The following is a 27,380-nucleotide window of genomic DNA, read 5'->3' on the forward strand; positions in this document are numbered from 1 at the left end:
ATGGGGGGAAAATTAATATTCTAAAATTATGTATAAAAAGTATGTCTGAATTTTTAAGGGCACTGGTCAAAGCATACTTGTTGAAACAAATGGAAGAAAGGGGTGAATAATAAGCTTGTGCTAATGCAGTGTTCAATCCTGAACACCTTTTGTTGCAGCTTATAGCTAGTTATACACAATATAAAAATGCAAATAACTCATGCTTATGTAACAATGCTAATTTTTAGGGGAAAGCAAGAACAAAGCAATTCTGGATATTAGAAATTACTGAAATATTACATAGAAATCAGTGGAGAATACAGAGGGAAATTCTAGATTCTCACACATATGAATAATTATGTTGCTACTGGGAAGTCCTTTGGATTTTGTGTGTCATTTACTGTGTGTTTCATGTATCTTCCATAGGTGTCCTTTGATATTAGTTTTGATTTTAACCTGAAAAATCTTCAGAATGAGGCAGCTCTAAGTTTTCATGCATTAAGGTAAAGGACATAATCATATGAAAACAAGTTAGGAATTAGTACCTTGGTTATATAAAATAATATTGTAACACCTCACTTAAATCTGTTTTAATGAACAGTGAAAGTAAGGAGGAGCAAGAACAGGACAACCAGGTCAGCTTGTCATTTCCCTTGCGATATGATGCTGAAATTCACTTCACAAGGTATGCTGAATAATATGAAGAATCACTGTCTCTTTGCCAAGGTTTTTGAATATATGAACCATCTTGAAGGGCCACTGAAAATATAGTAAAATGTTCTTTTCATTTTGGAAGTAATAAGAAATTCCCACTTCAACAACATAAACAGAAATTTCTGTTCTTCCAATAATACCACGTGTAAAAGGTTTTAGAATGTGTAATAAGAAGTCATGGGCCCAAGTTTAGCTTGGCATAAATGTTACAGATGCTCACATGAACTTCACATGAAGTGGAGTTTTGTATAAACCAAACAGTGATTGTGGTTTTGATAATGTAAGTAATATATACTGTAAAATAAGGCTGGGCCTCTGGGCTCAAATGTAGTGATATTGGATCAAATCTGGAGTTAAACTCATCAAAACTAACTAAAAGAACAACAACAAAAAAAAAAATTGCCCCAAAGCAAACTTTCGGTAAAGAGAGGAAAAAAAAGAAAAAAAAATAATTATGGGTATATCTGCTGATTTGACACTTGGATCAAGGTATAGTTTACTTCTCATCAAAGAAAAGGATTTCTTATCTTCCTAGTTACTCCATTTCCAGGATAAACTGCATGTAGTTACATTTGATGCAATTGGTCACCGAGTCTTGGTAAAAAAATGTTTTTGTATCCCAAGAAATTCCAAAATTTGTAGATATAATTTGACAGAAAATAGTCATTATTCAAGGAATGATACAGAGATTTCAGAAAGAGGAAACTGCTTAAAAATGCACAGCAACAATAAATTTAGAAACTGAATATTAAAGATCACCCTAACTACAGCAGCTGTTGGTTGCAAAGAGTGACCTGAGCTGGGATAGAGGTACTGTTTATAGGTATGCCAGTTCTGGAGTCATGTGCAATTTTTTAGAGTACTTTAATTGCAGAGAAGCATTTGAGTCAGTGATAAAAGTTCTTTAAGCTCCCTGAGGAAGCTACTTGAGACTTCAGAAGCAAGGTGTTACTAAAGGCCATAGGAGCACAGAGATTATGGGAACATCTGAGTAGGAGGCTAAAAGAGCAACTTAGGCAGCCTCTTAGGAAACTAAGATAGTACAAACTTGAACCAGCAAATACAACTGGCTGAGAAATATGAACAGAAACTCAGTGCTTCAGAAAAGGCCAGACATGGAGTCTGTAAAGTGAGTTACCCAGGGAAAAAGAGGGGTTTGAATTCAGGTGCATCTCCAAAGTATGAGAAAATGCAATTTCATATGCAAGTCAAGGTGTGAAGGAACTTCTACTGACAGAAAAGGATTAGTTCTAGGACATGAATCACCTTAAAAAGAACTAAAGGAAATACACATCAGCCCAAGGTGCAGTATTAAATGCGTCCCATGGAGTTAGCTCATTTTTACACTCTTCCACTAGGGAAGATATTTCCTTCTTGTGGCAAGTAATGTAGCCAAGAAGCAACCTTTTAAAATGCAAGGGTGGAGAAAAAAGTGTTGTTTTGATGAAGGGAAGCCTTTCTAGGGAAAATTTTGTAATCTGAGTTTCTAGAAGAGATGGGAATTAGTTTTAGCAGTGAGTCCTGCAAAAAGAAGGGCTTAAACAATAAGAGAGCAGGAAATGCATCACACCAGTGTTTCTAGGAGTCTTTGTGAGGGAGGCCTTCAAAGAAAGGGCCCATGGAAGGAAGTACGAAGGATTAAAAAAGATCCACAATGCAGTGTGGAGGACCACAACTGATCAGGAAGCACCTCCGTGAGGCTGCACATTCATTAAATTGAGAGTCTACAAGCATTAACTTGGCACTCTATGAGCAGATGTTACCCAGATTAAACAGGGAGAGTGGCACAGAAAATGAGGGTGGATTTGCATGTTATGCTACAGAAAGATCTGATGTAGGAATCATGACAGTCCCTGCTTCTTTTTAACTCATTCCCCAGCTTGCTTTTTGACAGCTGAAATTAGCCTCCTAGTGAAAGTTAATCACAGAATGTGTTGGGTTGGAAGGCACACCTTCCACTAGACCAAGGTGGTTAAAATCCCATCCAGTCTCTCCTTGAACACTTCCAGTGAGCGGGCATTCACTGCTTCAGTAACCAATCTCTTTTAGTATCTCACCATTCTCACAGGAAAGAATTTCTTCCAAATATCTAATCTAAATCTTCCCCCTTTCAGTTTGAAACCATTACCCCTCCTGCTTCCACTGACATGCCTTTATAAAACGTCCCTCCCCAGCTCTCCTACAGTTACTGGAAGGGCACTACTCCCTGGAGCCTTCTCTTTTTCTGGCTGAACAACCCTAATTCTCTCAGCCTGTCTCCATAGAAGAGGTGCTCCAGCCTTCTTATTATCTTTGTGGCCCTTCATTGCATTCACTCCAACAGCTTCATGTCCCTTTGTGTGTTTTGTTGGTTTTTGTATTTGTGGGCTCCAGAACTGGACACAGTACTCCAGCTGGGCTCTCGTGAGGGCAGAGTGGAGAGAGAGGATCACCTCCCTCAACCTGCTGGCTACACTTCTTCATGCAGCCGAGGATGTGGTTGGTTTTCAGAGCTACTCACACATTGCCAGCTCATTTTGAGCTTCTTATCAACCAACATGCTGAAGTCCTTTTCCTCAGAGCCACTCTCAGTGCATTCTCTGTCCAGCCTGTAAATTGTGCTTAGGACTGCCCCAACCCACACACACTTGGCACAGGCCCACCTCTCAATCCTGGCAAGGTCCTTCTGGGTGGTATCCCTTCCCTCCAGCATGCTGACCACACCACACAGCTTGGTGTCATCAGCAAATTTGCTGAAGGCGATTGAAGAGCACAGTGTTGGGATGGTTCAGGAGAGGAGCAGCTCACGGGTAGAACACAGATGCAATACACTAGACAGGTATGTCTTTGTCTTTGAGCACAGTCCCTAAAGGCTGAGCCTCTCGGCACTGGCTCTCATACCATATCCTTCCATCACACACCTGTGCTGGGCTTTAACCACCCTCATTATGCTTTTGAGATTTTGAATTTTGATACTAAAGAAGGTGACCCAGAGGTGACTGAAGACTACATACCATGCACACAAGCAGGGTGCTGTGTGTTTCTACATCCAGGCAGTGTGAAAACAAGCCTGCCTGTGGTCCATAATGTGGGGGCCCAGGATCTCCCTCAGGGTGTGTTGGTATTTGCTATTATACATGTACCAAGGAGAACTGTTGTGGATGGGTTTCTGTGGAGGGAAACCACTGGAAGGCTGAAAGTTGTCGTTTGTGCATGGCAGAGGTTGGGTGCAGGAGGCTGAGATAAGCCTGTGTCTCTCACAGCCCTCCTGTCTTACCTTCATACACTCCAGCACCCAGCTTCAGTACACCATGTATTTTCTTAACCAACTTTGTAAAATCAAACAGCAGTACAAGTGCCTAAGTTTTCCTCTGACTGTACTTCTGGCCTGTTACACAAAGATTCATCCAGTAATGTATGTTTTCAAAGCAGCTGCCAAGCTGAAACGTATTGTTTTATGGTTATTAACTAGGTTTGTCAACATCAACTTTTATGAAGTATATTCTGGTCATAATGTTCCTTCCGCTGTGAATAATTTTGAAGATATTGGCCCCACGTTCAACTTCTCAGTTAAGGTTTGTAAATTTTTCTGGTTCAAGAAGCTGCCTTACCTCATCCTATAGCCTAGTATCAAAACATAGTGAAAAAACATCTCTCATTTCACTGTCTGATCTTGATGCTTTTGAATCATTCAAGTAAAAAAAAAATATAAATTGCAAATATCTGGGGAATAAATGCTTACAGTCTTTTTGAGGTTAAGTACGAAATTTGTACTTCTACAAAATTCGAGTGGAGGGGGATTGGTCCTGCATTGTTTATAGATCTAGAAGATGGTTAATTCTTAACTTTAGGCAAACTTAGCCTGTTTTTTCACAGAGCATATTTGTCTTGTATTGACATTACAAAGGAAAACAAGTCTGCAAGCTTGGACTTTGAAGCTTTGAGTTATTCAAGGGTTAAGCACTCAAGCCAGATGCAATAAATAGCCAGATCACAAAATTTATTACATAACTCATAAAAAATTAGATCCAAATATGCAATGTGGAAGAAACATATATGATGTTCCATTTACATTCCGCTAGCTGCTACTCTAAAGAAGTAAGTAACAGGCCTACTGGCTGTAGCAAAATATTTGCTTTTCAAAACATATTTCATACAGTTAATATGACCTTTGCTAAGGAAACAGACAGGGACCTGAAGCTGTACAGGAGTAGACTTTCTGCTTTAACGTTCGCAGAATGTAATTATTACCCTAGTAAGTGTTTTACTACAAAAACATTGACGCAGAAGTTGTCCAGTTCTTCCATATTCAACAGTGATTTCTGATTTTCTTGCTGTATCAAATAATTTATGCATGTGTAAGTATAGCTACCTGAATTAAACCTGAGTTACTTCCTTTGCAGGTAACAACTGGGAGTATTCCAGTAAAGATGGTATCTGTAAAAATTTATCTTCCTGAACTGACTAGCAAAGACAACCTGCTGATGTATATAACTGCAGTAACCGCAGACCAGGTGAAGAACTGAATTATGTAAACTGCTGTATTTTTGGGTTTAATCAGTACCATAAACACCAACTCTTTACTTCACAACGTGAGGCCCTTTCTCTTTTTCCCTTCCATATAAAGGAGGAGGACCACAATGTCAGCAGTATGGTAGTCTGGTAGTTTGGCAGGTGTGGATTATCTTGATGGTCCATTGCTAATATTTCATATGGCTCTGGAACTCTTTATCTAGGTCCTTCTCCAAGTTCATGGGAAGGCTATAGTACAAATGAAACTTTTAGATCAGGACAAATGCTTCAGGTCAATCTAGGGGGAAAAAAATACTGTAAAAGCCTTTTAATTCTTATCAAAACTACAGTCTCATAGTTCCCTGAAATATCCCATGTTACATAACTCACAATCTAGGCTTTCACAGTCACCATCTCATCCCAGAAATATAGAGTATTATGATGACTATAAACTCCCAGGTATGATATATTCCAATTTCACTCCTGTTATCTTCTCTAGGCCAGAGGTGTTACTTGTCAGGCTCAGATAAATCCCCTGCAAATAGGAGAAAGACCCTATTCTGCGTCCTTTGCAAAAGAGAACTTCAGTAATTCCAAAGAGCTGGTGAGTAAGACTCAGGGCAGCAGTCCCACTGCACAGGGGCACAGAGCTGATCTTTATGAGCTCCGTGAGGACAGCTGTGGTGAGGGTGGAATTCCTTGGTTATAGTGCAGAAGTGCAGCCTACAGATGTTCTCACATATACTCCCTCTGCCAAAGAAAAAATGCACATTCTTCATAGCCTGCAGATACTCAGTGTGTATGCACACAATGGCAGCAGTTAAAAGAACAGTTGTTAAAGTATATTTTTAATACATTGTATTGCCTCTCCTTGCTCTTTCCCCTGGAAGAACTGTAAGAATGTGAAGTGCAGTAGCATCTCATGCAAACTGGAAGATGTTATGCTGAAGGGAGAGTACTTGGTGAACGTCTCCACCCGAATCTGGAATGGAACCTTTGCTGCTGTGAGTATCAGCTGCATCTTCATGAAAGAACTCAAATATTTCCTAACTCCCTATATTTTTCAAGGGTCAGTAAAGAGAACTTCCAACCTAGAAATACCTACCTTTCCTTTACATTGTTATGTGTGTTCTTCCAGCTTGAAAACTTGAATCTAAAATTAAAGAAAGCAGTGAGTTTGCACAGTGGATCTGACAATCTTCAGTCGATCACAAAACCTAAGAAAATGCTGTGGTAATGCAATCTTCATAGCTGAAAAAACCCAAACACTTTTCAGCATCTGTTAAATTCATTTAATATGAACTACAGTTTCCACAACACTACATAGGACAGCTGAGTACAATATCATCATAGCCTGGAAAATAATATTGCTTTTTAGCCTCTAAACATCACAGCCTACATAGTGTTTTTAAGTCACATTAAAATATAATAAGCCCGTTAGTGCTGCCAGTTATATTTCTTAGAAAAGTTGTGAAAATTTTAGAGCTGATGTCAGTGAAACAGCCCTGCTTAAAGACCTAGAGATTACTCAGAAATATCCATCAATAATACCTTGGCTTTCCTATTTTAAATCACCATGAGTCCTCCAGCATATAATTATTTTGAATTATCAGACTTTTGAAATGGGACCATGTTTGCTTCTTAGCTAGGCAACCAACAAAATTCTTGGAGTCCCAGGTTTGCCTGTAGTGTCACAAATATGATGTCTTCTTAGTTTATCTGGCAAGTCTTATGGCAGGTATTGATTTTTAACATCAGGGTTGTCGTCAGCTTTAGCATTCAGGACTTTAAAAGAAAAGGTCAGGTTGATAATGTAATATACTTATGCAAGTGTGTGAAAGCAAGCATCTGACTCTTGGAAACTGTCTTTGACTGACCTGGCCTTGCCACAGAGAAATGGCTGAGGAGGCAAAATAAGAGACCAAAATGACAGTGCAGGCATTGCTTTTGGCATGGCCAGCGGGTGTCCCTGTGCTCCCAGAGGTGCCGTGGGAAATGAGTCTCTCTGTGCCCCCATCAGAGGGAGAGGAGCAGCAGTGAGGGGGAGGTGTCAGCACTGCCATGCTCCTCACCTTTTGACACATCCAGTGAAGGAAGTGGAATCCAGCACAAGGTCCCTTTTCACATGGGAAATGTGACTTTTGTCATCTTCTTTGTTTAAGATGAGGGAGCAATATCAGAATTTGAGCCATGGAGAGGAACAGTGATAGAAAAAAATAAATGGGAAAAAACAGAAGCACTGGATAGAGGTGAAGGGGGTAAAAGGGAGAGAACATCCAGTTTCCATTTCTTTCAAAGGCCAGAGATAAATCCCTGCCTGTCTTTTTCTGCAGCTCTGTTTCTCCGTTTCTCACTGCTATTTCCCCCCCAACAATTCCTTCCTAAAAACAGTAGCATCTTTGACATAACTATAAAAATGGATATATAATCAACTACTCCTATTTTGCTTGAGCTATATATTATAGAAAAAAGGCAAGTTCTCCAGCTTCATTCACTACAAATAAGTTAAACAGCAAAAATCAGATGGGGTCAGTGATTCATTATAACTTTAATAGAAACATTATTTTGAGAGAAATAAAAAGATCAATTTTGGCTTTTTAATTTTGTGATTTTTTTTTTTCTGGTTCTGAAGGATTTGTCTGAAAGTGAGAATTTTTAGTATGTCTGCATTCTGATCAACTTGTCCTGTAATACAGACTTTAATTTTTTTTTTAATCTCTTTCAGTCAACTTTCCAGACATTACAACTCTCTGCAGAAGCAAAAATCGATACACATAACCCTGAGTTATTTATAATTGGAGAGAATACCCTAACTGTAAGTGACAGATAAGTATTGTTATGGTCTGGACTAACATTAAAATTTCTTTTTGTTTTGGATCCATGAGAAATAGGGTCCTACTGTAGAAGAGGGGTGTGCAAGCATGAACTTTTATTTAACAATGGACAAAGCAAAGCAAATAAAACAAGCAAATAAAACAAGCAAATAAAAGAACCAAGCAAAAGAGGGAGAGAGGAAAGTGAGATGAAAGAGAGAGAGAGAAGTAGGAGACTAAAAAAAGAGTAAGAAAGTAAGAAGAAAGAATGAGAAAGTCAGAGTGAGAGAGTCACTCCCAGGGCCCAGCTGCCCAGCGAGTTTCCTCAAGATGGTGCTGATCCTGGGCAGGGCCCAATGCGAGATGGCGGTGGGTCAAGATATGACCACACAGCCACAGCATGGACAGCCATATATACCCCTGGGTTCCTTTTGGTTCAGCTGCCAGTCAGCTGCTGCAGAAGCCAGGTTCATTAGCACCTGAACAACCAAGGTGTCTCCCCACTCAAGCCAGAGCCATTGCAGACAGGTTCTTCTGGAGGGAACTGGCTGTCATCTTCACACAGCCATCAGCTCTTATCTCTTCCCAGGCGCCACTCCCCGCTCCATTCCAGCCCCCTCAGCCAGGTACATCAGCATCAGTACAATCAAGGTGGCTTCTCCCACCCTGGCCAGGGTACTTGTGCCTGAAGGGAGGTCCCAGCATTGCAGGCCCTCAGAAAAGGGGTGTCCCCCCAGCTGGGAGTTCTGACCTCTTTCAGAGCAACAGCCCCTGCTCAGCTCTGGCCAGGCTGGGTACATTAGCATCTCCCTCCACCCTGCCCAGAGCTATTCACTTTAAAATTGTCCTTTTGAGGCAAAATCTCTTGCAGTGAGATGAGTGGACTCTCAAAGTATATTTTTTCAACTTCTCCAACTTCTACTCCATAAAGTGGTAATACTTAATTTTCAGTGTCCTTGAGGAGTGCATAGCAAATTACAAACTCCGATTATGCTGAACTAATGTATTGTTTCGTCTATATACAATCTCTTTTGTTACTGTATTTTTTTTTAATTTCACCACATATACTGCTATATAAACCACACTTAGTTAAAATCTCTTAGTTGAAATAGGCAATACCATTGGAGACCAAAATGCAAATTAGTAAGGGAGTCAAATGTCTGTGAGAATGTGTATCATAGCCCATTCACAGACAATGGACAATTCAGTTAAATATGTACAAATGCAGTTACTGATTTATCTCAGTGTGAAAATAAACCCAAAATTCAGTACTGATTTTTGTCATTGTTTTCTCATGGATCACTCCATTTCCTGTGAAGAATCTCTAAGCCTTTTATATTCAGGGAAACCTCCAGTACCAAAGGAGGCAAAAGGGAATGTATGTGTAGTTTTGGAAATAATGCCATGTTTTTGCAGAAAAAGTACATGGCTATGTTTGAAGTGTCTGACTTCCTCAGCTTTGTGGCACAGTATTATTTCTGCTAGGAGAAGCAACTAATTTATAAACACTGCAAATATTTGAATTAATTGCACAGGCTTTTTAGCTAGTTAGTAATCCATGTATTACTTTGGTATTTTTCCATAGTTGGAGCATGATACTTCCAAATTTACATTACCAGCAGTTCTGCTGTTGAATTCAGGAGAACCAAAATGTAATTATTCAAAAGACCACATATTAAATCAGTTAACAAATAAAAGGCAAATCTTCATCTAGTCATTGAAACACCTGCAACTGAGACATTTACAGTTCTGAGGTAGTGAACCCAGAGAGTTATCCACTGAGTTGCTAAGAAACACAGTGACTTCTGGTGAGGCTTACAGCCTGATCATTACTCAGTAGTCTCTTGCACTGTGAGAAGTCTTGGAAAATGCACTCACTGGTGGTGTGCTCTCCCTAAGGCAGACAGTTTGCTTTGACACTTCAGTGATGGAGTCAGTACTCAGCGCTCCAGGTACTTCTTGGCAGGCCAGCAGTGATACCCAGTTTTTGCCCTTACATGTCTTGGGAGCAAGACAGTGCAGAAGCAATGAGAGTTAATTTGCCTACTTACCCTGTTACTTTGGATGAGGGTGGTAGGATTCATCCAATTTAGTCATCCATGTCAGAATTAGCCCTTCTGTAAAGCCTAATTCATAGAAAGAACAGGTATTTTGAAGGTGCAATTCATCTCATCTTAAAGATGATACTGAATTAAGGGTGATTTAAACATTGAAAGATCTTACACTCCTTCAGTGGAAGCCAAGGAACTATAGATGTAACACTAGATGAGGTGAACCCCAGCCATAGAATCTGACCACAGTTTGACTTCTGGAAAGATATTGATTTTAGTACCTCTCTAACAGTGCCACTTCACTGTTAATCTAGTGGCAAAAGCATTTCTAGATAAACTACATTCTAGACAAACTTACATATGACATTGACTCATTTGTTTGGATGAGCTGGTTTGCTTTGTAGCCAGATGAATTAATATTGCCTTGTGGTGCTATGCAAAGAAGCTGATTAGGTATCTTTGCATAAAAGCTTTCAGATTTTTTCCAAGTTGGAAAGGACTGCCAGCTGGAGAATGGAATGCTAACCTGCTGTAATCATCATTATGGCCATTTTGTTAGAAAATATACAAAGCCATCCTGCCTCAATGGAATGAATTCACATAGCCACACCTAGCACAACACTGGAGCCTTCCAGCAGAAAATGCTTAAATCACTGAGATGTCAGTCCAGTGCAGGTTTCCGTGAAAGTTTAAGATTGAATTACACCAGACAAATGCACTGAGCAAACCACCCTGAGAAAGTAAACCAACAAGACTTCTTTTATCAAGTTTCAGGAAGGAAAACACCTTCATGCTAAGGGTATGTCATTCCAGTATAAAGTCCCAAGATTTGACAGTTAATAAATATTGCAGCAATGTCTCCCTGACCAACTATGTTAGACATAACTATATAGTTGGTCATACTCAATCTGACTCAATAGGGTATCACCTGAAATGTAATTTCAAGACACTGTATACTGTTCTGGGAGTTCTATGGTATTGCTTCTGGTTCAGGGGGAACAGGTGTGCTGGAAACACTCCTGTTTGACCCATACATCTTAGAGCAAATTCATATAGTTTACTCAGGAGAAAACAGATTAACATGAGAAGATTTAACAAGGTGTTAGTGGTTTCCCAACGTAGGAACAGCAGGCTAACAAAACAGAAATACTTGCTCAGCAGGAGGGGAGCGGAGAAATTTCAGCAGACACAGTGAGTGTATGATGGTCTCTGACCTCTGTGCCTAGTACTGCCTCCTACAGCTGCCAGACATGGGTAACAGGCTCTGCCAGCACTCAACTGAAAGTAGTGCTTCAGCTGATGAGCAAATTTATTATGAGCAGATGAGATTCTACACCAGGGTGTTCCCTGCCTATGTGTAAGCATCTCTGGTTTACCTAGTGATGGTAATGCACTATGAGAACAACTCAAAGAGTTGTTACTTGAAAGGCAAAAAACTGGCAGGAACAGATTGCTTCTCTGCCTGTGGTGTATGGCCAAGACCAATGATGGCCCTTAATCTTTGAACTGGAATTGCTGTGTGGTGTGGTGGTGCAACCAGGTACCTGCAGGCAACAGTGAAAGGGCTGCAAGTGCTTGGTCTGCTCTAGCAGAATGTGTGCAGTCCAGCCATCCTTGATAAGTGAGTTAGTTGATTTACAAATCTTAGTTTATATGCAATGAACATGAACCTTTAATGTACAATCTCTGTTTGCAGATCCCAGTTACCATAACGAAGTCAGATGAGAAAGCTGAGATACCAGTTGGTGTTGTGATTGGCAGTATATTGGCTGGACTCCTCTTGCTGTTAGTATTGGTTGCTGTTTTGTGGAAAGTAAGTAGGTGTTTATTTTCTTAAAAAGAAAAGCAGAAAGGAATACATTTGGACTATTTTATTTGGAATCTCTTCTCTGGTGCTGAGCAAAACCACACATGCAGTTGGATGGTATGAATAGTACTGCATTGGCTTTGTGCCCCTTACGAAGCCTTTAGAAGGGCTTTAAAAATCAAAATTTTGAAACTGTTTCCTGTAGAGACTGGCAACATGAAGATGATAAATGAGTTTCCAATGGTTCAAAACAGGGGATGTGACATTTACTTTTTTCTTTTCAATGGTGCCTACCTCCTTCCATAACTTGCCAGCTGGGCTCTGAGCTTCTATGATATTCCCAGCGGGCAAGACTGGGAATTAAAAGCAAGGAAGGTGAGGATATACACTGAACAGACAAAAAGAGATCCAAGAAGGGCAAGGGCAGAAAGTAATTTACAAAGGATACCTAGATTACAGGGAGAGAAAAGTTTTTCCATGTGCCAGGGTGTTGGTGCCTGAAGGGCTCCTAGTCACAGCAAGGAAGCGGGGAGATGCCTGTACCTTGGCAGGAGGCCAGCTGCCTACTCAGCACTGCTCTTTTAGCATTTGGGTACCCCAGACAGCAGCTTTAGGTCCCAGCTCCTTTCATTTTAGAGATAGGAACTGTCTACAAATCAAACATGGTATTTGTGTGCATGTGCCCATGTTCATTTCTTACCATCACACTGTATTAGCTTAGTTGAGAAATGCAACTATTGATGATAGTGATGTGGTGTTACTCTAATCCTTCTCACAGTTTGGCTTCTTCAAGAGACAATATGAGAAAATGACACAGGATATAGAAGATGTTGATGAAATTACAGAACTCACAAAGGACAAAGACTGAAGAAGATGAGTTATGTGGATAACTGAGCCACCAACAGTAATTGTGATCCAGTTGGTTCTTCAGCTGGAGTGCCTTAAAGCTTAGTAACATGTAAACATTTTTAATGGAAGAGTCTTTGTATAGATGAAAAAAAATTACAGATCCTACTCTATTATAAGAGTAACTGCAGGACAGTTTGGTTTGTTCAAAAATGATTTACAGTGCTTTTCCTTAAAAATTTTTGCCTTCCAAAAAACATAGCTCTTAGAACTGGCAGGTCCAGAGTTTACAGTTACATTGTGCCAGGAACCCTTCCCCTGTTCCAATGCATAGTGAAGCAGAGCAATTTATTTCTGATTATTGTGGAACAGCATCAGTTTATAATTCATCTGACAAGTACCGTATGTGTAAAGGACATTTTCTATTAAGTTCATGATGAATGTGTGGTGAATACTGCTTCCACACTGAGAGAAGAAAACTCATTTTTTCATTGACTAGTTCCATCCTTATTGTTTTAGAAAAACAATTTGCATCAGCAAACCTTTGTCTTAACAAATCTATAAAGTAGTAACTGTATATGAAGATAACTGTCTAATGCTACACGACAACTGGATGGACAAACTGTTCCAAAAGTTCATCATATTCCTTGCACTAAGGTCACAATTATATTACTGAAATACATTGTTTTGGGAAGATATTGCCAAATGATGTATATAACTGCCTTCTGCATACTCTCTCTCCGAGAAGAAAATGAGTTTCATAATCACAGCACATTCTCTGCAATGTTAAGACTGGTTTTCAAATTTCATCTTGAGAAGCACTGCCATTACTGTTACACTGGGCTTTATGCTCACACCCCCTCTGACATCTGTTTGGCTTTTGACATAAATAGGGAAAACAATCAAAATCTTGCATTTAATTCTGTACTGAAAGATTCTGGAAGACCAGGAGCATGAAGTGAACTAAAGGGGATGATGTCTTGAGGATGTATGTATGTTAGGACAGAGGATAGTGATGTTCTAAGCTCTGTAAATTGTTTACTGCACTTGTTTTTTTAGCATCTCGGTGCCCTCCAGGAGACCAAAGTTCCGTATGACCCCCCTACCTGTCACATTTTATTTGGTCCCACATGTTCATGTCTTGATGCAGTTAACTTATGTTTTAAACAGAAAGGTACTGTAGTGGTCTGGAAGATGCTCTGAGCACAACACTTGGGTGAATGTGTTGGTTACACACCTCAAGTTTGTCATGTGCCATTATGCTGCCTGGTTCTAGTGAAAGCTCAGTTTTAAAAAGACCTATGATGTGAGAGACTGGTATATAGTCAGGGGAACTGACCTGGTTGCCTTTCTCTCTCATGGCTGGCAGTTATGCTTGTAATGAATTATGAGAAAAGATACATCTGGTATCCTTACATACACTGCCATGGAAGTGAGATCATGTCCAACTTGATGTGCTTTACTTGATAAATAAAACATTTGAATGTGCCTAATTCGGAACTCAAAGACATGTTTCCTTTACCCCAAAGACAGATTATATTTAGGGCACCTTTCAGATTATTTTCTGAGGAACTCTTCAAAAATTAGGCTTAAGCACAATTGAAAGTTCTAGTAGTCAATCTTTTTAAATCTACAGCAATGTCAGGAGCCAAGCACCTCTTTGGCAAATAAGAGCTTCTTTCTAAGTGACACCTGTATTGTGCTCCATGTAGTTTTAGATGTGTTTTGGATTTACTTGGTATCTATGAAATGTTAGGTTTTGAGTGTTTTGGGTTTTTTTAACATTCTGAAAAACAATCCAGATTCAATCTCAATTGTCAAACAAGATTGTTGCCATTAACTGAGTTTAAAAAAAAAAAAAAAAAAGAAAAAAAAAAGTAGCTAGAGCATAAGATCCTGACTTGTAATTATAAAAGCCTGAGAGCAAATGCTTTTAAAGTAAGGATAAAAATTTGTCTGCCTGAATTCTTACTTAAGCTTGGGAGGAAGCAAAGAAAACTGTACACCCATATGCATGCGAAGCTCCTACATAACCAGGGTCATGCACTCCAGGCCAGAGGGGGAATTTCACAATGCAGCAGATGGCACCGCCTTTCATTTCTGGTGCTGCTTGCAAAAGAAATTCAAGCAATTAGCCAGATTTCCTTCTTCCACCTGAAGTGGGAGGTACAGGTCAATATCTGACATCCAGCATCTTCCGGGATTTAGCTGTTTATCAGTTGGGTAGCAATTCACTTGTCTTCACTGGGGTGTATTTTGTCCCATACACCAGGACTTCCCCCCTAGGCTGGACATAACATTTTTTCCCAAAATAAAGGGAAGGCATAAAAATGGTATGGCTATTGCATCTTAACCACTTCAAGTTACTATTTTATTTTTCTCTTACAAGTAATACTTAAATGGCTAATTCAGTTGTAATGGGTGAGTTCATTGCACTTTTTAAGTTGGCACAGCTGCAAATAATGCTGGAAATATTATGTATATTTTGTATTATGCGCAAGGGGATAGCTGTTGTGTTTGATTTTTTTTTCCTAGGTTTAATTTTTTAATACAGCACATTGCAGATTAAATACTATTCTGAAATACTGAGCTTCAGCATGTGCTTTTGTTTGTGCTTGCAGCAAGAGAAGTCAGAAATACCTTCAGCAGAATCAAGCTCTATCCAGTTCTGGGCTTGGTATCTAGCTGCTGAATTCCTGAAGTACTAGAATCAAGTCCAAAATCAAGAGCTTTTTTTATATGATCCTCTGTATAGATTTGGGATGTACAAGAGAGTTTATAATCATACTGACTTCTGAACACCAGCTTGTAAGCTCTATGAAGAGCAGGGACTGCATCACTGTGGTGCCTACCTGAAGGCCTAACAGTGTTACTACAATAAAAACAAGAATACTGCTGAACACAGACTCACTTATTTTTAAACAGCTCTCTAAAGAGAAGAAATGCTATGAAAATGCATGGCATAAAATGAGGCCAAATATGTCTTTATTCCAGTAGCACACAGTGAAAAGCCTAAGGGAATGACTCTGCTCGGTATACAAAGAAGCTGCACTTGAAGTCTTGAATAGGTATAGGTTAGTACAGTATAGTATAATAGTACTGGCAAGCTATACTATAGTGTAAATCAATTCATATTAGTGCAAGATACCTACATTTAGATAGCTCTTACCATGGTCAGGCCTTCCTATAGCCATTGGGTTATCATCAGTGGCATCCAAAATTACACTGTATTCTACCACACTCATACCCTGTACATACTATGTACAGAACTGGTCAGCAGAAGCATGTCCTAACACTACATCTGGCAACTCCCCACCAGTTGCCAGTTTCCATACATTGGAAACACTGCAGTATTTCAGCAGAAGAGCAGTGGGAAAGGAAGAAAGAGAGGAATTTGGCTGTGAATAGAAAGACATTAGGCAGACACGACAGAAACCACTTGAAAACTAGCCCCTTCCAAGGAGCTTCCTTTTTTTTTTTTTTAAACACTTTTAACTCCTCCATACTTTTAACAGTGGTACATAAACAAACAGGCTAACAACTTCAACACTTCTATAATAAAAAATCAGATGGCCCTAATCTTCTTTTACTGTAAGCCAGATTCATTATATACTAACTTGACTGTATTATGCTTTATATCCAAAACTGAACTACAACAAAAGCTTGCAAATTAAACACTAAAGAAGATCAAAGTATGAAAATGTGTCTCAAAATTTATCCTCTAATTGCCTCAGCTTTTTATTGCCTTTAAGAGCAATAAAATGTACATCATTTTCAGAGGCTCATAAATGTTAAGTCCTCTCCTTTAATTCAACCTTTCTGCCTCATTTATGATCAATTATTCATAGGCAATCAGAGGCTTTGTTGTGCTTGCATTTCTCTTAGAATAGTCAAAAACGGAACTTCTAAAGCAACTGCTATAAAGATGCATCAAGATGCTAATTTTTTTTAACGCTTGAGAAGATCAAATTGTATGGTTGTTTTGTTTAGTTAAAAACTGTCCTCAAGGCATTCTAAGAAATTGCTGATTTATAGTCATCAGACTGTTCTTAATTCTCTTTCTTCAAGTACCTCCACAGGACACTCAATGAACGAGTTCAAGACTGAGCTTTTAAGAGTTTTTGGGAGAGAGGGGCAACACTGTTTTTACAGACAATTTCACTTTGTTAATAATTAGTTTCAACGGTTTTGGGGGGGTTTTTTTAATGCTTTTGATGGAGCAAATGGATCCATTAGTGTATAAAACTACAAAATTCTAGAACAGCTAGGGGAAAAGGAAGCTGTAAGCCAAAAACCTAGTTTGAAGTCGAGCAATCTAAAGGCTTCTTTCTTTCCTAAGCATGACAGCGGCAGTTCCATGCCCCACAACCGAGGCGACCGCTTGTACTCCCCAGCGGAGCCAGCACCTGGGCCGCCTGTGATAAGCTCCTCAAGCACAGCCGTCTCTCGGCTGCCATCTCCTGGGTAGCCTACTTATAACACAGTCAGTCCCCCCCAACCCTGTCCCCTTCACTTCATGTCAATCCATCAGTTGCTGTTTTCCTGGTATGCATGAGGCGGAGAACTTCTCTTGAAAGCAGAGCAGAATGAAAGCTCAGAGTCAGGACAGGAGACTCTTAATGCTGGTACGTGGGCACGCTGCAAGACAGCAGGATGGATCAGTGTATTCAAACGCTGGCAACCAAGGCCAAGACATCTTTTCACAAAGACTACCTCTTGCTCTGAGTTCACTTCCACAAACATCCCTCACCGGGCAGCTATAGGTCTCAACATGGTGACCCTCTGGTTTGCAGCACCTGAGCACAGAAACATTTGTCTGCACTAGGAGCCACCACCACTGCAGAAGGCTGTGACAGAGCTGAAAGAGCCACAGAAGGGTGGCATTACACTTCCCTATAGCCAAGGAAGGTAAACAACTGGGCTTGTCCCAGAAAGCCAGGACTGCATCGTATACTGATCTGCAGCTGCCTATCATCCCACTCACAGACCACACCAGAACACGAGGCAACCCCCAGTCAGCACCCTACTCCAGATGTGTAGAAACCAGGACATCTTTCCTGGACACACAGAGACAGCTGGGATCCATCTCCTGGCCTTGAAATTTGGAAGCCCTTCTGGGTCCCTCCAGACACAGCCTCAGGCAGCTAAACAGTCATTTGCCCTCTTGTGATAGTGGCTCCCTTGCAAAGAGGACAGCCCTACAGAGGGAGCTGGGACACCAAGTTCAGAATGTGGACTTAAATTTTAGTGAGATACATTTTACCTCTAATTATGCACATCATCCCTCCTAGGGGCATTTCCATTTCGATTTTAGACGCCAGCTGAGGAACCCAAAGTTACACAAGACTGATACATCATTGTTCCAGAACAAAGCAGTACTTGCCTCATGCACAGCTAGAGACACAAAATGACATTTCATTGTTTTGACCATGGCAGCGCACACACATTGTAACACTCAGCTGTGACTCAGTACAACATCTCTTCCATTCATTGTTCCTAGTCACTGTGGGGAAGTACACAATTATTCTTTCCCTTCTTTTCTGCACCCTCCTTCCCAGCTGCATCGCTAATGGGGAAGGTGCACTTAAGGTCACCCTGGAGAAATCTTCCAGGACACTGCAGCACTAGAGAGGCACTTGTGCAACACAGGAACTGCCCCTGACCATAGGGGCAAGTACAATTTAACTGCTCTAAAACCCACTCTTTTTCTGCATCAGAGCATAGCACCAGTATTGAACACTGTGAAGATTTTTACTTCATCCATAAATCACCCACTGTAAGGCAAGCTAGCCATTTATTTTTGTGAAATTAATGCAATGATCAGTTGCATAGTAACAGCAAACATGAACATTAAAAAATTAACACCAAAATGGGAAAGTTTGTGCATTTCTTTATTGTCCAAAGCCAAAAAGAATTATTGGACAGAGCAAGTGATCTGTACTCAGGATTCTGTACAATTCCTGTTAAAAACTCCATTCAAATAGCAGAAGGCTTCTCTCCAGTCTCCAAACCAAAGGAAAATTCAACCTTGAACTTGCTCAGCTCTGCCTGGATAATAGGGCACACATGGTTTGGAGACAGTGTATGCTTAAGCACGCAAGGAGCAGCTGCTGTCCTGCAGAGGAAGGACTCATTCACTTCCACTGAGGAAAGTACATCACTATATTAACAAGTACAGTATAAGCATGCTTCTGCCTCAAGTTTTATGTTTCATTGGAGCTCACTTAACCCAGATACAATAACCCTCACTATTAAAACTGAGATTACTGAGATTGCGTATTTTTCTCTTTTTATTTTGTGCAGCTAGCAGCTGTTTGTAGATTTTTGCTGCAGACACAATGAAATGGATTATACAGCTCAAGCCTGTGTTGTGTGATGTAATGATACATAAATGAGCAAATACCATACACAATGGGACTTTGAACTCTTGGCATCTAAACACTACCATGGCACAGTACAATAATGTAAATAAAATCATATTGGTCAGATGAGCAACTTCCAGCTAGTGGAAGCATAGGCATATTATATAATTCTCTTTTAACTAGGTTTCAAAACAGTAAGTGAAAAACTGCATTAAAACACTAAGTGTGAATATAAACGTATATACAAGCTGCAAAAAGTTCAGTAGTCTTTCCTTTAAAAGACTAATCCATTTCAATGATATTGAACCCTAAAGAATCTGAAGTCAAACTACTAAAACTAAACAAACTTACAGTTGTCTAATTGTAATAATAAACGAATGCATTTTTTCTGCAGCACCATACAGTTACACAGCCAACAAATCTCCTTCAAAATTAATCATGTCTAGACATCATTAAGTAGTTAGAAGTTTGCATGTTACAGCTAATGCAAATTTGTTAATGGCTAACTTTGAATCAAGGTCTATCCATAGTTTTTAATGCAATAGACTAATAATATCATCCTCACATTTCTGAGGGAGCTACTGCAATGTAGCTGCTAATAAAAAATCAGTAACTCTGGGTTATAGTTTATATTACATTCTCCTCAAAATGTTTAATCTATTTCAAGTAGCTTTCATGTTACAAGTACAAACTTATTCTACAGTCATATAAAACTAAATTACTCAGGACTTCTAAGATTAAAAAAAATCCGGTTGTCCTAAGGTGACCTCCCCATGCAGAGAGGGAGCACAGACTACCAGTGTAAAGGCATTGAAACAGTATACATTAAAGAGAATTTAACACCTTGTAACTAAGAATCTTAGTGAAGACTGTTTTAAAACCCGACCCCATGTCAAACTGTACAAAGAGTTTACTTCAACAGAAAGTCAAGAACACTTAACCTAATTATTACTCACTCATTTTATTGAGTCTTAAATTCTTGAGATCGAAACATCTATTACAACTGCTTAAAAACATAGATTCTCGATAGAAAAAACTCAAAGCTAAACCAGTATGCTCATGAGGAAAAGTAACACTTTATTTTTAAAAGAGTACAGTTATTTTTCTGAATTTGCCCAAAAGCATTCCTTGTTTTCTTTCCAAGAATATTCATCCTCATAAATCTCCTGCAAATATAAACAAACAGGAAATATGGTGGGATTCTGCTACATGTAGCCACAAGCCAGGCCAAACAACACGACAGCTATCCTGCTATTCTTAACTGATCACAACAGGACTTCACAGCACTTGGCTGGCAAAGAAAAAAGAGGGCAGCACCCTGGGAACATACTGACTTACATATGGGCAAATGCTGTACCTCGGGGCTGACTCCCATTAAACTTAGAAGGACCCATCTGTACTGAAGTCAATTTTAAGAAACAGATCTAGAAGATATTACATAAAAGCTGAAGGGCACTCATGTCTGAAACAACCCTTTTTACACGTTGTCATGTTGACCTACTGTACCATCGTTTTTAGGACACTTTTTAAGGGTACACAAAATGTCAATATTAAAAAAATAAAATTTATAATACACAAAATACACTAAGTATTAGACCTTCAGGACAGCAAATTCAAGCAGGACTTGAATTTCCCAAGCAGCAAATTCAGCAGGAATCTAAGTCCTTGATTGTTCTTTTTGAGACCACAGAACTCCAGTCTCCTGAAAGAGGTGTCAGGAAAGTAGAGTAATGTGGGGAACATTACTGTCACCACATGCCAAGTTCTGCCTATGAGAGAAGGCAGAGGTAACGCTCATCACTTGCATGCAAGTGGTTATGCAATGAGGGCTCTTTCTAGACCCAGGCTGGTCTCTCCTCACATTGTTGTGTGCTCGTACTAGTTTTGGGACCTCTACTTATCCCTTATTGTGTGCTGTTGCTTAATGCCTTGTGCTTTCTCAACGCCATGGGGATGAGGGGCAAACAGAAAAACACAAAATGGCACTTTTACTTGCAAAATGCAATGCTGTCCAAAGCAAAGTTCTCCACAAGCCTTTGCAGAATCAAGTTTTTTCACTCAAAAGAGGAGAGCAAAGCATTCCTTCAGTTTGACCCCACGATGGCATCAAAGGAGAGGAGCTGGACAGTACCAGAAAGGTAGGGTCCTCCCAGGTGCTTTACCTGCCAAAGATGGGCCCGGCTGAACGAGAGGAAACTCACAGGTGCTAGATACTGGCATCCTATCAGGACCAACTGCTGTCTCTAATGCTTCAGCTGCAGCCTTTAGCCCAGCTATCTAAGACTGGCAGAGGCCTAAAAGCAAAATTGTCCCCAAACATACCTTTTTCCATATTGGGACAGATGCTTTTAAGGTATTGATGCAGTACATTACAGCTTCAAGTGATTCTGCTCTGTGTGGAGAGGAGACTGCAATAATTACACTTGCTTCAGTTATTGGAACCACACTAGGAAGAGAGGAGGAACAGCAGCTTTAGCTAATGCTTAACATCAAGAGTACCCAAAAGCTGTGGCCATGTCACGTCAATATTCTGGCCACACATTTTCCTGACTCACTCATACTGAGTAAGTGTCAAGCCATGTCCAGAAGATTATACACTTTTTAAAAGAAACAAAACCACAACCAATATCAGTACCAGATGTGAGAATTCCACACTTCAGAATAAATAAACCCACCAAACATAGGGTTTTTTCTTCCATTCTTTTTTTTTCTTTTTTCTTTCTTTTTTTTTTTTTTTAAATGAAGTCTGTGGAATTAAGAATAGGAAACTGCCTACTTGCAACAATGCACAGGAAACTCACTGGAAGCTGTCTTAATAGTGAACAATAACAAGTCAGGAACAGCCAGTTCTTATCTGAAAACCTAAGAAATCATGTGTTTGCAGAAGAATTTGTGAAAAAAGAAATTAAGTACCTCAAGCTACACAGATTTTGCAATGAAACCTAATTTTTAATAATTCTGATTTCAAATTTTGAAGTCTTTCCTGTCTGGTGTGCTGTTTCCCAGACTTAACAGGAATAGCACAAGGGTTTCTTTATTCCAACAAGAATAGTAGTCCCAAAAGCTGCCTCCCAGCCTTCCCTCTTTAGTAAAACTCCTCAGGCAAGCAGTTAATAGCAAGAGAATTCTGTGGTACTTCAATGGCAGAGAGAAGAAAACAGAAAGTGCTGCCAATTTCACATTTTTAAAAAAAAGATAAAACAAACCTACAGTATCCTCCTCTGTATAATGAAATCCCAGTCCCTTTTACCCACTTTCAAACCATCACACACCATCAAGAACCCTGCAGGCTAAACATGGAACCCAGCACACACTACAACCACACACATTTTTGAAAAAAAATTTCTGTAACTCGTCTCTGTACGGAGAGCCTGATCCTGCTGCCAGATTTGATTCATTACAGTTTATAAGGATTCCTGCATGTCTTGCACAGCCATGCACCAGACAAGGGTCAATAGTTCCATTTGCAGAAGAGTGAGGTTGAGCCATACATACCCAAGTCTATGGTGCACTGCAATATGTTTGACTGATGGCCATTTCTGTCTAACTTCTCTGCAGATTTTCTTTATTTCATTCTCTGCCATTGCAGTATATGCTTCATATTCTAAGTGAATCACTTTTTTACCTTCAAAATTATTTCTCGTAGTACCTAAATACAAATAATACATCAAAAGCACTGAGTAAATACATATCAATAACATATGTGTTATTCTATGTATTTATTATAACATACGATACATAAATACAGAGTAAACCCCAGGTTCTCATGTTGTGGACAAGGTCAGCACTGTGCAAATATAAATTAACTCCCATAACCATGTCTGTGTAGAGATTCTTTGAACTGGGAAATCTTTACTATACTAGGAAGAACTTAGTTTAAACATTATACAACCCTGCAGTCTCTAATGCCCAAGGCTGGAACAGACTAAGGTGCTATTATTGCACTTCCCCATGCACTATTTAAAAGTCCAGCAGTGCCATGATTTAAGCACAAGGCAGTTTCAAGGTCTGTACCATGTACATTAAGTATCAGGACATCGTTACCAGACTTGACCTTTACCAGTGCAAGGGTAAAATATTACTTTAGTTTCAAGCAAGATTTGAGTTGCAGGAGCTTTCATGTAGGTGTGGACCTGTGGTTTGCATAGCCACAACATGTCACTTCCCACCTTGAACAAACTGTGTCCAAGGAGATGGGAGAACAGCTGCTAAGCAGTCCTGTATCCCAGGGCTGCTGTCATGTTCAGCCGTAGGACAGCCACACCAGCAGGAAAGCTTCTCACCACTCTGTCCCAGTCCAGCTGTTTAACAGCTGCAATGGTCTTGTTCTAAATAATTCAGAATGTGTTTTCTAAACATCCTGGGCCCAGTCCCGGGATTTATTTATTTGAGAAGCACGAGCTTGGAGTGTGGACAATCTAGTTTCCATTTATTAGACTATTACCACACCCAGAGATCCAGCTCAGAAATATTAAACTCACCAATGAAGAGAGACACTGCCCCACAGTATGGTGAAATGACCAGCTCCGACACTTCATCTACAGAGAGCTTTTCAGACTTCAGCTTGATAAAATCTTTTGACATGTCTTCGCTTTCATCCATAACTCCCTAGAAAATGCTTAAACCAAACAGACTCTGTTGTTGGTTTCGACAATACTACCATTGGCCAACTGCTTTTAATACAGTTTTTTTGTTCTTATCCTATTTAGGCAAGCTGGGTATCTGTTGGCAGACAGAAACAGCTACTAAATTGTAGCAAGACCTAAAACTAAAATTCAAAACAATGCCTGACGTCTCTGGCAATTTTCTTCTATTTACTGCACGTGTGTTAATCATTTACTGGTGCACCAGCTTACAGTTTCTGATCCACACAATGGCTCCCTCCAGCAGGAAACACAAGTTAATCTCTCTCAAAAGAATATTGGGATAGAAGTCATCTCGACCTAAACAAAAAAAGATTGTTGGAACATTACAGAGAATCCATGAGATACTCCTGCACTAGATGATACTCCATAGAAAACTAAGGGAAAAGCCATACCTACCAAAGAGCTTGGGCAGACTCAGCCTCCACTAATTGGTGGGATGATAGCAACCTCGTCTCCGGGCTGCAGGACCAGGAGCTGATCTCCAAGAAGAACGTACTCCTGCCGAACAGCAAAAACCACTTGATCCCGAATGACAGCAAGCCTGAGGGGAATTGGCAGAAGCACAAACAAGTTTCTTAATAAAGCATTTGTATTTAACCATGAGATTCCATTAAACAACAAATTGGTGCATAGTCTAGGCCAGCTGAAGTAAATACCACCAAGACCTGCACAACTCTCCTTCCAATACACTTTCAAAAATACCACAAAAACCCATCTCCTATGCTCAGATTTTCTTGTAGAAACCAAAGTAGAAACCAACTCTCCACTGTACTCAGAAGGAACTCAATTTGTCACAGGTCTACATCAGAATGAACCAAAGTATACCAGACCCACTTCAGCAGCTTCTGACAAACAAGTAGTTAATTCAAGAGGTAGCAACCATCCCATGTGGAATTAGAAGGAAATGTTCCCCTGGCAGTCTGGCAGGACTGGAGCCAGGTCTGGGATTTCCTGTTGACAGGGAGTGGCAACAAAACCAAGAGGGCAAAGATGGTATGTTTTCTGGTAGAACTTCTATATACTCTTTTATTTCACACCTGTGAGATCTTGCTGTGAGAGTTACGAGCTCTGTATACCATAAGGCAGGAAATCATTTTCATGACTAAGTGCAATCAAACAGTGAGTAGAGGACAACAGCAGCAAGACATCAGAAAAAAGAATGTCAACATTTTACTTTAGAAGGTGCAGGCATGATAATTGTTAATCTTTAAGACTATAAAATCTGGTACAGACAGCAGAGGGTTGTATTGCCTAGAAACACAGAGGCATGCCAGAAGAATACAATTAAAAATCATCTTATTTCCTACCAGCCAGATAGACAAAAGTAGGCAAGGCACAGGCTGAGCAAAAACCCAGTAGCACTGACTCAGAGGACAGACTGAAGGGAAAGACTGTAGGAAAATAAAGCAAGTCACTGAGGAACTAACTGAGCATAACTATGGAAGTGCCCATTAAGGATGGGCTTAATTAATGTCTCTTGCAAGTTAATTCATTGGAGAAAATGGGTGGAACTGGAAAGCACTGTCAAGTACACTCATGCTGAAGTCTGAATATCCATTAGCAATGTGAATAGAAGCTGTGGTCAGTGCCTTACAATTATGCTGAGTTTTTCCAGAAAAGCTAGGAGCAGAAGCATTTTTCAACAAGGCCTCTGTGAAGTAACTGCACATGCAAGATGTACTGCCCCAAGACATTAATAAAAGGACAAAGTTGAAAAATTGTGGTAAACCAACCAAAGGTGTTTCTGCTGCTCCTGAAACTGAGTTATAGGCTGCAAAGTAAAATGCACTTATTCCCTATTGCCTCCTCCCTCAAAATAGTTTTCCTCAGCTCACTGAGAGGAAAAGGCCCTGGTCTGTCATTTGATGAGACCTTCTCATTTGGAAACAGGGACCATTCCTAAATGGTCTCTGAGAGTAGATGGGTGGGACTTGGGTGGGACTTTGGCACCCAAGTCGAAAGTTATGGAAATTCCATTTAATTCAGCACTAAATCCCAAGGACCTCAACTTTTGTTGAAACTTCTGGAAAACTTCAGGTCTTTTCCCTTTTTTTTTTTTTAATCCCACCTCCAAAATGGGTTGCAACTTTTGTCTATCAGACTCATTCTTGACAGGAATTAACCTGAGGGGGATTTCTGCTCACAGCTCCAAACAAGCACCAGCACCACAGGGGTCCTTACAGAACACTCCTAGCATTCTCAGGACCAGACTCCCCATGAAATGCAACAAACAGTGTGGTGTTTCTTTCAAAACAGAGGAGATTAAAAGTTATCTCATCCTTTTCCTTATGTAAGGGTTGAGTGGCTAGAAGCCTGCGGCAGGACTTAAATTCCCTTCCTGACCTGCCTTCCAGAGTGTCATAAGCTCAGACTGATGGCTAGCAGTGCAGTTAAAGGTAAATGATCAAAACCACCTGCACATTATAATTCATTTCATTTTTTTAATGCCTTGACTGTGCTTAATCCCTCCTTAAGACATCTCACCATTTCCACACACTGTGGCTCTGTTAGACATCAGGCCACATGTCTCAATGTACCACTCAGGCTCAGCTTCTAGGGACACTTACTGGAACCCATCTTTCCTAGAGTACATAAGGATACAGCATTCCCAGGTGGCCAGAAAACTAAACACTCTCTGTAAGTTACCCAAACACAGTAATGTTAACTGGTTTTATATTATCCAAGTAATGATTCATGTTCCAGCTCAACACTTAAGCACTAAATTAGTATTTACCAAAAACAACAAAAACCCCGACCGTGTTAAGCTGTGCACCTCAGCAGTAACCAAGCAGAATACCTTGGGTGAACCTTGACGATCTCCTCCCAGAGCTGCAGAGAGGTGATCTGCCGTGGCACCGACAGGGTCTCGCAGCGCAACCCCGCTAACTCCGCGCTCCTGGCGAAATAGAGCACCGAGACCTGCCCGGGGTACAAACGCCCATCAGGTGAGCGGGGCCGACTAGGAACAAACCACACCTTACTGCACACTGAATTCTCCGAAAAAAAAGCCAAAACAAACGACCGAAACTAAACCAGGGTGAGGAAATGCTCCCCCTGCCCTTCCTGACTGCCGGTGGGCTCTATCGCTCCTGCCCCGGCTGTCAGGAAGGACGGGAAAGGGGAGCGGGCGAGGAAGAGTCAGCGCCGGTCCGCATCCAGGCCTCGCCCGCCCGCGCCTCTCCTCGCTGAGAAGAGCGGCTGCGGAAGCCCCGCCGCTCGGCCCGACACCCGCCGCGCCTCCAGCCGGGGCTGCTGCCGAAGGGGAGCCGGTAGCCTACACCTACCTGGCAGCGCATGGAGCCGCCGTCCCGGGGCGGAAAGCCCTCCACCTTGGGATCACGGCGGCGCCTGCGCCCGGACGGGAGCACCGGGCCCGGACCGCCCCCTGCGGCCTGTACCGGGAGCGCGGTGCCGTCTCGCTGCGGCGGTCTTAGGCCTGGCTAGGCCGGGCCGAGCCGGGCCTGGTGCTGTTGCGCGGCGCAAGCCCGCTGCGGGGCCCTTTGCCCGCAGGGTAAATAATGACGGTGGGTAGATGGTCCTCGGGGGAAGGAAGAGGGGTGGGCGTGAGAGGCCGTGAAAGGTAGAGGAGATTGAAAGTGCTCCGCAGAAGGCATCCTTTCACTTCGGAGACGGCACCGTAAAAGTGGGATTTCCACACGGTACGAGTCCCC

At 40.9% G+C, this 27,380-nt stretch overlaps 3 protein-coding genes across 8 annotated transcripts in view; 1 reads left to right on the forward strand and 2 right to left on the reverse strand.

Annotated features, from left to right (window-relative positions):
• The window catches only part of ITGA2 (integrin subunit alpha 2), a 68,130-nt gene extending 55,394 nt beyond the window's left edge, over window positions 1–12,736 (forward strand). Inside the window, exons 22-30 of the mRNA XM_030467085.1 lie at window positions 406–482; window positions 581–664; window positions 4,145–4,247; window positions 5,076–5,186; window positions 5,684–5,788; window positions 6,075–6,188; window positions 7,910–7,999; window positions 11,745–11,861; window positions 12,634–12,736. Coding sequence (XP_030322945.1) covers window positions 406–482; window positions 581–664; window positions 4,145–4,247; window positions 5,076–5,186; window positions 5,684–5,788; window positions 6,075–6,188; window positions 7,910–7,999; window positions 11,745–11,861; window positions 12,634–12,723 — 891 coding nt within the window. The 3' untranslated portion in view covers window positions 12,724–12,736. The remainder of the gene's footprint in view (window positions 1–405; window positions 483–580; window positions 665–4,144; window positions 4,248–5,075; window positions 5,187–5,683; window positions 5,789–6,074; window positions 6,189–7,909; window positions 8,000–11,744; window positions 11,862–12,633) is intronic.
• Window positions 12,737–20,150: 7,414 nt separating this feature from the next.
• On the reverse strand, window positions 20,151–27,093 carry LOC103534204 (molybdopterin synthase catalytic subunit). 2 transcript variants are annotated; one of them, XM_030467086.1, is made up of 7 exons: window positions 26,994–27,040; window positions 26,507–26,628; window positions 24,102–24,250; window positions 23,545–23,681; window positions 22,559–22,712; window positions 21,386–21,509; window positions 20,151–20,229 (listed from the first exon to the last, which is right to left on the reverse strand). In XM_030467086.1, the coding sequence occupies exons 4-7, from the start codon at window positions 23,663–23,665 to the stop codon at window positions 20,161–20,163; spliced, it is 468 nt and encodes a 155-aa protein (XP_030322946.1). In that variant the 5' UTR covers window positions 23,666–23,681; window positions 24,102–24,250; window positions 26,507–26,628; window positions 26,994–27,040; the 3' UTR covers window positions 20,151–20,160. The 2 variants fall into 2 exon arrangements, with proteins under 2 accessions (XP_030322946.1, XP_030322947.1); XM_030467087.1 differs by lacking the exon at window positions 26,507–26,628 and having other exon boundaries at window positions 26,994–27,093.
• LOC103534229 (molybdopterin synthase sulfur carrier subunit-like) lies at window positions 20,151–27,101 on the reverse strand. 5 transcript variants are annotated; one of them, XM_030467089.1, is made up of 7 exons: window positions 26,994–27,101; window positions 26,507–26,628; window positions 24,102–24,250; window positions 23,545–23,681; window positions 22,559–22,712; window positions 21,386–21,509; window positions 20,151–20,229 (listed from the first exon to the last, which is right to left on the reverse strand). In XM_030467089.1, the coding sequence occupies exons 1-3, from the start codon at window positions 27,003–27,005 to the stop codon at window positions 24,124–24,126; spliced, it is 261 nt and encodes an 86-aa protein (XP_030322949.1). In that variant the 5' UTR covers window positions 27,006–27,101; the 3' UTR covers window positions 20,151–20,229; window positions 21,386–21,509; window positions 22,559–22,712; window positions 23,545–23,681; window positions 24,102–24,123. The 5 variants fall into 5 exon arrangements, with proteins under 5 accessions (XP_030322949.1, XP_030322953.1, XP_030322952.1 ...); XM_030467093.1 differs by lacking the exons at window positions 20,151–20,229; window positions 22,559–22,712 and having other exon boundaries at window positions 21,420–21,509; window positions 24,106–24,250; XM_030467092.1 differs by lacking the exons at window positions 20,151–20,229; window positions 22,559–22,712; window positions 23,545–23,681 and adding an exon at window positions 23,920–24,006 and having other exon boundaries at window positions 21,491–21,509; window positions 24,106–24,250; window positions 26,994–27,100.
• Window positions 27,102–27,380: the final 279 nt, after the last annotated feature.

Source organism: Calypte anna, chromosome Z (assembly GCF_003957555.1).
Source record: "Calypte anna isolate BGI_N300 chromosome Z, bCalAnn1_v1.p, whole genome shotgun sequence".
Lineage (NCBI taxonomy): Eukaryota > Metazoa > Chordata > Aves > Apodiformes > Trochilidae > Calypte > Calypte anna.